General features: G+C 35.2%; 1 protein-coding gene across 1 annotated transcript; it reads right to left on the bottom strand.

Annotated features, from left to right (window-relative positions):
• Nucleotides 1–5,035: 5,035 nt before the first annotated feature.
• On the bottom strand, nt 5,036–7,692 carry LOC142623518 (uncharacterized). Its single transcript, XM_075796959.1, has 3 exons — nt 7,346–7,692; nt 7,127–7,248; nt 5,036–5,479 (listed from the first exon to the last, which is right to left on the bottom strand). Exons 1-3 carry the CDS (start codon nt 7,602–7,604, stop codon nt 5,315–5,317), a joined length of 546 nt encoding a protein of 181 aa, XP_075653074.1. The 5' UTR covers nt 7,605–7,692; the 3' UTR covers nt 5,036–5,314.
• Between the last annotated feature and the right edge of the window lie 1,742 nt (nt 7,693–9,434).

The raw sequence follows: 9,434 nt of genomic DNA, 5'->3' as shown, positions 1-9,434 counted from the left end.
CTATTAGATAATATATATTTTTTTCTTATATGCTTCTCCATGCCTACAGAATTTCCAAATGATCAAAGATTAATTACTATGGATCAAGTAGTAAATAATGTTCAATTGACACGAAATTTGATGTGCGTATTAAATATATAAAAAATATAAAATTTAATTGTTAGATTTTCACCATACGTAGTTATGTTAGTTTTTTTAGCAAGAGTTATAGTCATTGGTTACAACTATTTTATAGTCGACCTTTGTCCTAAAATAAATGTTTAACAATTTGAGATTGAGGGAATACTAATCAAGACTAATTTACTGCAAGTGCCACAAGATTAACCGATCAAGGACAGTGTAGAAAGGGTATATAATTTCAAGAAAAAATATCTTATAAGACTATCCTCTCGACTCGAAATATAAATATAAGTACAAAGACCCACCCACGAGGGGGCATCCCCCAATCAAATGGAAACTCTATAATTGTGTTAGCTATGATGTCACTATCTATGTTCATAGCAGGACGGGAATTTGGGCCACTGTCCCCGTCCTTAAAATTGAATGCACGTGGGGGAAGATTAAACCTAACTTCAAATCAAAGTCTCCCACAATTGAATTTTTCTGTTTGATTCGATAATAGCTTTTGTGGCGGTTATCAACTCTTCATGGCCATGGGTCATGGTGTTACCTTCTGCTTCCATGCCCTGCATGTGAACTTCTGGTTAGTGGAGCCCCTTCAATGCAAATCCCCTATCCCCAATTACTTTCTTATTTTTATTTCATGGGTAACAATATTATATGAAGCAAACTCACGATTACATTACATGTATGTATTATCATTGGAATATTCACGTGTGAGTACTATGTTTTATTTTTTGGTTGAGTGTATATAGAGTAGTTGGTTGAGTAGTGAAGCCTCCAACAAATGCACATGCTCTTGATTTGTCAAATTAACAAGCTAACAGCTATATAAGCAAACAACATGAATCTCATGCAAAATCTAATTAATTTTGTTGTAGTATATACTTTATTTTTGCGAAAATGGGCAAATGCCCATTTCGCTAAAAAAAAAAAAGGCAAATGCCTCATTTCCCAAACTAATTAGGAAAATACTCTTTTTTTGAAACTCAATTTTCTCAAAATCGAGTTTTAAAAAAGAAATTTCTAGAGCCCTATAGCGACATTTTAAGGACCTATAGTGGCGTTTTGTAACTCGAGCTTCAAGTTCCATGCAAGTTTTTCTTTTTCTCTTTCTCTTTACCTATAACTCGATTTCATGAAGCTTGAGTTACAAAACGCCACCATAGGCTCCTGAAAATGTCGCTATAGACTGCTTAAAATGTTGCTATAGGGCTTAACTCGATTTTGAGAAAATTGAGTTTCAAAAGAGGGGCATTTCTCTAATTAGTTTGGAAAATGGGACATAATGCTTTTTTTTATTTTTGTGCGAAAAGGGCATTTGCCCATTTTGGCCTGATTTTTGCCTAGTGAAAACAATTAACCAAATTCAAAGAGACTATGAGTTTCAATTTGTTGAACTAGTTAAGTCTGATGTCATAAGTATAAGTTTAAATTTTACCATATCTATTGGAGGAAAAAAAATCAAAGATACCAAACTCATAAATGCTAAAAGGTGAGTATAACATGAATAAATCAAATGGACTAACTTATGAAACCCAACTCCCTTGGTAAGCGAAGCACACTTAATTATGGAGTCTTGTTAGATCCACTGCATTAGTTTTGTTGTACATGCTTGATTTTTGTTGAGAGAAACAATGAGCCAAATTCAAAGAAACCAAGCTTATAAATGCAAAAAAGGTGAGCTGGACTTGAATAAAATAAAATTGATTACTTATTAAGCCCACTTTCCCAAAAATTGACACATGAGCAGAAGTGGCAGATTTCATTGCCAAACCCAAATGGAAAAGTTTGTCTTTTAGGGTTTTTTATTTTATTTTTTTATTTTTTATTTTTAACGAATACGCGCACACACACAAGGAACCTAAGAGCATTCACAGCAGTGGAGCTAAATAGCTATATTGCTATTTTAGCTCCACTCAAACCACAAAAACCCACCTGCAGCAATGGAGGCAAAGCTAAAAAATTTTAGTTTTGCGCTACAGTGCTCATGTATCAATAATACATGAGCACTGTAGCTGAAAGTTATAAAAAAAATAATATTTTATTCGAGCCCCGATTAAAATAATTCAAAGCCTCTCTCTCTCTCTCTCTCTCTCTCTCTCTCTCTCTCTCTCTCTCAGTCACTCTCATCTCTGTGTGCACTGAAGCTTTCAACTCTCTCAACTCTCATCTCTTCTCTTTCAACTCTCTCAACTCACTCAAGCTCACCGCCGCCGGCCCGTCACCGACCCACGCCGTCCGAAGCTCTCAACTCTCTCAAGCTCACCGTCGCCGAGACCCACGCTGTTCGAAGCTCTCAACTCTCTCAAGCTCACCGTCGCCGAGACCCACCAGCTGAGACCCACCGTCACCGACCCACCAGCTGAGACCCACCGCCGATCAACCCTCTCAACCTCAGACCCACTCCGTCCCAAGCTCTCAAACCCACACCGTCACCGACCCTCCAAGCCGCCGATTAGTTCAGACCCACGCCGCCGATCCTTATGAGTTTGATCTTGGTTTTTGGTTGAGTTTGACCGCCGATCCTTCTGAGCTCACCGCCGATCCTTCTGGGTTTTGCTCCATTTTTTTTTCCTTTCTTTTATCACTGTGCCTCTCTCTGTCTCTCATTCACTTTCAGAAAGAAAAGTTCAGAGGATTGAAGAAATGAAGCAAACAAAGAGGAAAAAAAAAATACGTGTATTTGGATGAAACCAACAAATAAGATAAATAAGATAAATAAAATAAAGAATAATAATAAATTAAAATTAAGTAATGTTTTATAATATTTTTGTAATAAATTTTAAGCGGTAGATTATTACTATTTAATATTGGTGAGAAAAAAATAATTTTTTTGATGGTGGCGGTTGTAGTGGTGGTGGCAGTTGTAATGGCGGTGGTGGTAGTGACAGTGGTGATGACAGTGGCTGTGATTGTTGTTTATTGTAGAGAATATATTATTCTATTACGTGGCGGCGGTGGCGGCGGTGACGGTGGGCGGCGGTAGTGATTGCGGTGACGGTGGAAGAGTCGGTGGCGGTGGCGGTAGTGGTAGTGATAGCGGTTGTGGTTGGTTGTGATTGTTATTTATTGTAATGAATATATTATTTTATTGTAGTAGATATATTATTTTATTGTGTTGAAAGTTAAAATAGATCTACTGCTGCAGCATGTTTTGTAAAATGTATAGGTAAAATAGATAAAGTAACTTTTTGTGAAGCTAAAAAGCTAAATTTTTAGCTCCACTGCTGTGGATGCTCTAACATGAGACAAATTAAATTGAAAATGCTAAATAGTGCAATGCTTATTTTGCAAGTAAACACTTCAATTGCTTACAACCCCATATTTACCTTTTGGAATATGAGATCTCTTCTTTCTCAAAAAGTAAATGGATGGGAGGGCAATAGGAATTAGGAAGCTCTTATCCAAGCACATTTAATTATGGAGTCTTGACTAGAATCCACTACACTAGTGCTAATATATAATCACACTCGAGAAGTATGAGATAAAAACTATTACAAAGTCAATTGGAATTGAAAATAATCATGACAAAACCCCTTCTTTGTGGTTAGAAATCTCCTACTAATCATGACAAAACTTAAGCTAGCTTATCCGAAGTTGTTTTTGTGTCTCACCTTTTTAACATTAAAAGAAGCTTTGTCTTTTGGTATCCTATATTTTCTTCTGTTAACTTAATCGCTAAAAGATAAGACAAAAAAAAAAAAAAGGTTTTAAGCATATAAATGGACTTATTTTCAAAAAGTCATTTACTAATTTACCAAAAAATTGGGAGAAAAAGTATCTTTAAGCAAATAAACTAGCTGTGGATTCCAGTTAGTTCTACTGGTAAAGTTTCTGATGGTTGTATAAGAGATCTGTAGTTCAATCCCCACCTATACCAAAAAACTGATTGGTGTTTTGGTCTGATAATGAAGAGCTATTATTAGGAGCGGACACCATAGGTTGAAATTTACTCAAAAAAAAAAACAACTACTAGTTGAAAATATAAGATGTCAAACGGTATGCGCATAATTAGGGTTGTCATTCTTTATTTCAAGACCCTGATAATACAATTGAAAAATTAACTACCCTCAAGGCCTAAATCACCCTTTAAATCCAATAAAATTGTCAACATTTGGTCTATTCCTTTTTATCAATCCCCAATTACACATTCCAAGCATCAATTTCAAGAAATTATTATTGATAAATAAAACCTATCCATGGAGGTTTGATTTGAAGAATAAAACTACAAAATAATTGGCTAAACAAGCTCAAGTAAGGCCGAATTGGATCGACCACAACCTAAGGCAATTGTTTCCAACATCCGGTGGACAGTTGAGGGTTGTGTAAACATAAACGAGGGATGGAGAGAGAAGCAGGGGGACTGGATTTAAAATGATGCTTTTTTATAGTTTGTGAATTGAATGAAGGTATTCCAAATGATTCAAACCCATAGTTGGGTTTAAAATGGATACTTTAATATTGCACTAAGTATCTCCATGTGTATACCTCCTACCTAATGAGTAATTATTGTGTAGTCCCGGGGTAATATTCTGGGACCACACAATAATTTTCCCTGCCTGATTAGAGACTTGGAATGGTAATAATAGCCAATTAAGTCACCAATAATCATGTAGTCTAGGCTGATATGTATGTTATTAGTTAGAGAGAACCAATCAAAATGGAATGGGTAAATACTACTACACATTATGTTACACACAAGTTTACACACTCATAAAATGCATTGAAATCGTAACTTCAAATCATAATTTCAAACATCAAAATCATGACTTGAAGTCATGATTTCAGTACATTCTATGGGTGTGTGTAAACTCGTGTGTAACAAGGTGTGTATAATAAACACCACCCAAATGGAAATAGCCTCATCAAGACATTAATTCAAGAAGAGTAAGGGACAGCGGGTAGGGGAGGATAGCCAACAGAGTTGCTTGCTCCATGCCTCTCTAATTTCATAACCCAGCATACCAGAGTACACATTCCCAGTACAATTGAACAATGTGCAAAACATCACATCTCAGTATGTGTTAAGAATGCTAAATGCTGTTAAATTAAGCACAGGCTCACCCATCTAGCAGATTGAAAAGAACAATGTAGGTATTGAAAGAAACTAGTTTGAACGTTTAGTGGAGAATGGGCAAAAACCATAAAAGCAGTGACATCATCTTCATATGAGGTCCAGCAAGAATGCATGTTAAGCCATGGATTTTTTCTTCTCTTCCTCAAGCTGCTGCAGTTCTACCAGTCTTTGAGACCACGCTCTTTCCCTTGCCACAGCAGCCATTTTACGCTCTACCCTCTTAATGTTCTTCTTCCTATTAGCCTCCTGCAACTGAGCCTTCCGTTTCTTTTTTTCAGCCTGCACATGCTCAACATCCAGATTACATTCAAGAACACAATCAACAATACAAGTAAGTAATTTACATCCAAGGTCTACACATAAGCCTGTCTATTTAGGAGATTGCAAGTGGGGCAGGGAAAAAAACTCAAAGCATATCAATAAGTAAACAACAATAGCAATAACTAAGCCTTTGTCCCAAAAATTTTGGGTCAATTATGGATTCTTAACATACTAGTAGAAGCCGGTCACATGAATTCTTTTCCACCATACTATTCTATCCAAAGCCATACTCTTTGTAACTTCCTTTATTGATATGTCTTTTTTTATAACCTCTACTGATGTTATATTTGGTCTTACTCTACCTTTTCGGTTCCCTCAATTTGAATTAAATCACTCATTCTCACCGGTGTACTGATTACTCTCCTCTAAACATGACCAAAACCATTTCAAGCAACTCTCTATCATCTTTTCATTAATAGGGATCACCCGTATCTTTAAGTGAATTAACTCATTTTGAACTTACCCTATACATGGAAAAATAGGATTCACAATGAGGAGGTATTCAAAACCACCTATCAGACTTCAAAAAGTATTTCATCTGTCACTCATGGATAGAATATTTTCAAGAATTGACAACAATTAAAGAATAAGAAATCTGAAAATTTTCATTTAATAATATACATTGCATGATGAAGGATCTTAAAGGGTGTACGCAGGTACTACAGATATATACTTATCAATGCACATATATATCCAGGAAAAACTGACGTCAGTTTTAAAAACACATAGACAACGTCCATTTTCATAGGATGTCCCCATTTAATGTGTCAAGAAACTCAACTGGATTTTTTATCACTGCCCCTTTTGATGTGGAAAGCTACACTATGATTGAACGTCATAATGATCTTTAATAAAGTTTTAAAAAAAAGACGACAACACTCAAACTGAGTACATTTTGGCCAATCTACTAACAAATGGATAAAGCTAGGCCAGAGGTCAAATTTACACATCCGTAAGGAAAACCTTACGGATGTGTTAACTGGTCACTTCACCATTAGTAATGATATCTTAGTTACAACAATATATACAGTTCCTGTCCTTCACTGTTTTCTTAAAAGGAAAGTGTTAAGTGTGAGAAGATAAGCATTCACAGAGATTAGTGGATGCGACAAACAACAGCCCATCCCCAACTCCCCATAATAAAGGTTGAACTTGTTCCATGATGGTACACCATCTCCATGATACAAATACTAGTGACAATTTCTGTTTGAGTACTTATTGTATCAGTTCCAACCTGCTTATACTATTACACATTTCAAGCTGCTGTTGCATTATCATGATTAACAAGGAACATGTAATGAATCAAATATCTGAAACAATAATCTGCAACGTTCATATTCCGAACTTCCAGTCAGAAGTTTGTTAATCTTCAAAAATAAATCTTCATCCAAAAAGCTTTCACTTGCCTAACGATTGGTTCAGCACTTTGAGCTTTATGCCTTTATTATATCAACACAAAAAACCGACACATCCTATCCTAGGCGATATACTAAACAAATAAATACAGTTTAGCTAGAACCAATTAAAACATGAAATGAAAAACAAAACCCATTTAGGAAATAAGTGGTTAAGTATAGTGTATTCACAATCACAAAAAAGACGCACCAATATAAAAGCACGACGCTGCCTCAAACGTTTTTTCTCATTCCTTCTTTTGACACTTCCTTCGTTGGGTCTATTGGGAAGTATGGGCTCCCCTGGTGTGTACTGAACCCAAGCATACGGCCCTGCAAACCAAAACCAAAACCAAAATTCAATTCTCTTTTGGCTGTAAAGGAAAAAGAAATAGAACAAAGAAGTGGAAATGAAATGAGGAACACGAACCTGGTGGTTTTGTGGAGGCTCTTTTGCGACGAGGCTTATGCATGGGCCGTCTCTTTGGGAACCGAGTGTCTGTCAAGCTGTGCAAATGGTTGGAGATCGGAAACCATGGAAATGGGGCTTCGCGGTGAAGTATGGATTTAGGGGATGTGAATGTGGACGAAAACGGTGTCGTAGTGGAGGATCGGGAAATTAGGGTTCTTGACAATGGTCGAATTAGGATTCTTAGAGCTCCAATTCCAATTCCAATTCCAAATCCCATGCCTCTTTTTTTCTGAACTGTCAACTGCTTCAACTGTAAACAGTGAGAGGAAGAAGCGAGAGACCGGAGTGAGCGTCGAAGAAGAGGGAAAACATTTTGGGCCTCAAATGTGATGGGCTTACCTTAAAGCCCAAAATGGAGAGGGACCATGCTACAAGCCCATCCCACTAATTTCGGCCGTGCAAACACATGATGGGATAGATCTATTCCAATCACGTGTATTGGGCCTTTGTCAATGATATATATATTTAAATTTCAAAACGATGATACGTTTATAGCTCGACTCGCGTCTCATAATGTTTAACAGAAGTGTGAGAATCATTGTTATTATTATTATTATAGAGATTTTAAATGAAAAATATAATGCATGAGATTAATGACGAGTGTTATGGGAAGTTAAGGATAATGCACATGCACCAGGCGGCAACAATAATCGTTTGTGGCCATTTAGATCTCAAGTATAAATAGATGTCACTTTTCAAAGCAACACACATTTGAAACACATCTCACTTATAATCTCACAAAAGGGGCGCGTCGGATCAATCGGGTTGACCCGTATTTTTCACATAAATTTTTTTTAATAAAGAAGTATTTGCTATTTAGAAAGTTGTGCAACAAATTATTTAATGTAAAATGCATTATTTTGAATTCATCACTTATATAAAAAATGAACCCAGTTAAACTTATTAATACTTATTTAGTAATTTTAAAATTATATAAATCCTAACATTGCTATCTAAAACAAAATAACACAAAGATAAGTAAAACAAATACACAAGTTTTATTTCTACACAATATCAACATCCCAAAATATAAAACAAAATTTCAAATGACCTATTGGATAACTCATTTGACAAAAAATAAAAACATATAAGAAATTTACAATCTTGAAAATTAATTTTATAATCTATTATTAATTGTGGTTGGCACTCTATTTCAATTTAAGATATACATTAAAGTTTGATTGTTTACTTATTTATACATAATCTCTTTTATGAATATCATATCATTGAAAAACTATTTATTTCAAACATAAATTGTTAAAAAATTAGTCTAAGCATTCATAATTTATGTTAATTTAATACTTTGGCTTCACTATTTTCATACTTGTGAATGTTTGTCTTACATATCTATATTTTTAAATCTATATTTTTAACTCTACTGTAACCAGATTATCTTGGCATGTACTTTACTATTTGATATCTAAAAATCTTTACTCATTACAGAATGCTTAACCATTCATCTTTTCAATTAATTTGCATACAGTTATGTAAATGTTTCAATTGTTTCTTTAAATCTCACCACAAATAATTAAGCCAATATTGTCTTCATTTTATTTTATTTTTTTTTACCAAATTTTTTAAATTTTATTTTAAAGTTTGAGTTCAGGCCGGGTCGGGTCGATCCGCAAAAAAACACAGGTCGAGTCATGGGTCAACCCGTTTTTGCTTCAAGTAAAAAAAATTTAGGTTCAGATCAGATATTTTTCGGGTCGGGTCAGAAAATTCTGGCCCATTTTGCATGTCTAGTTCTATAAGTGTGTTGATCATAAAAAATCATCTTGGGTGTTATGTTGGAATTAGTTGGGCAATATACCAAGCTCCCTATTTAAACAGGGAGTGATTTAGTTAGATCTATGTATGTGTACATCTTTGTCCGCAAAGTGTTTCGATATAATTGGCCCATGTTCATTTTGTGAGGAATATATGCTCAGACCACATCAAGCCCAGCTGGTCCCCTGGATATAATTTTACTCCCCAGTATGGTGTCACAATTTGAACAAGTGCAGTTTTAATATATCTTCCTTAACTGGCACTTCAACTTCAAGTT

The sequence above is a fragment of the Castanea sativa genome, chromosome 2 (genome assembly GCF_040712315.1).
Source record: "Castanea sativa cultivar Marrone di Chiusa Pesio chromosome 2, ASM4071231v1".
Classification (NCBI taxonomy): domain Eukaryota; kingdom Viridiplantae; phylum Streptophyta; class Magnoliopsida; order Fagales; family Fagaceae; genus Castanea; species Castanea sativa.
Note: the sequence above shows the minus strand (reverse complement) of the source record. Positions and strands in the feature narration are given on the sequence as shown.

What these genes read in the sequence shown, in the direction of transcription:
- LOC142623518 (XM_075796959.1), bottom strand. Translation starts at nt 7,604, where the DNA reads ATGGGATTTGGAATTGGAATTGGAATTGGAGCTCTAAGAATCCTAATT. An exon ending in AGCCTCCACAAAACCACCAG is followed by an intron (nt 7,249 to 7,345) that starts GTTCGTGTTCCT and finishes TTTGGTTTGCAG; the next exon opens with GGCCGTATGCTTGGGTTCAG. An exon ending in AGCGTCGTGCTTTTATATTG is followed by an intron (nt 5,480 to 7,126) that starts GTGCGTCTTTTT and finishes GAGCATGTGCAG; the next exon opens with GCTGAAAAAAAGAAACGGAA.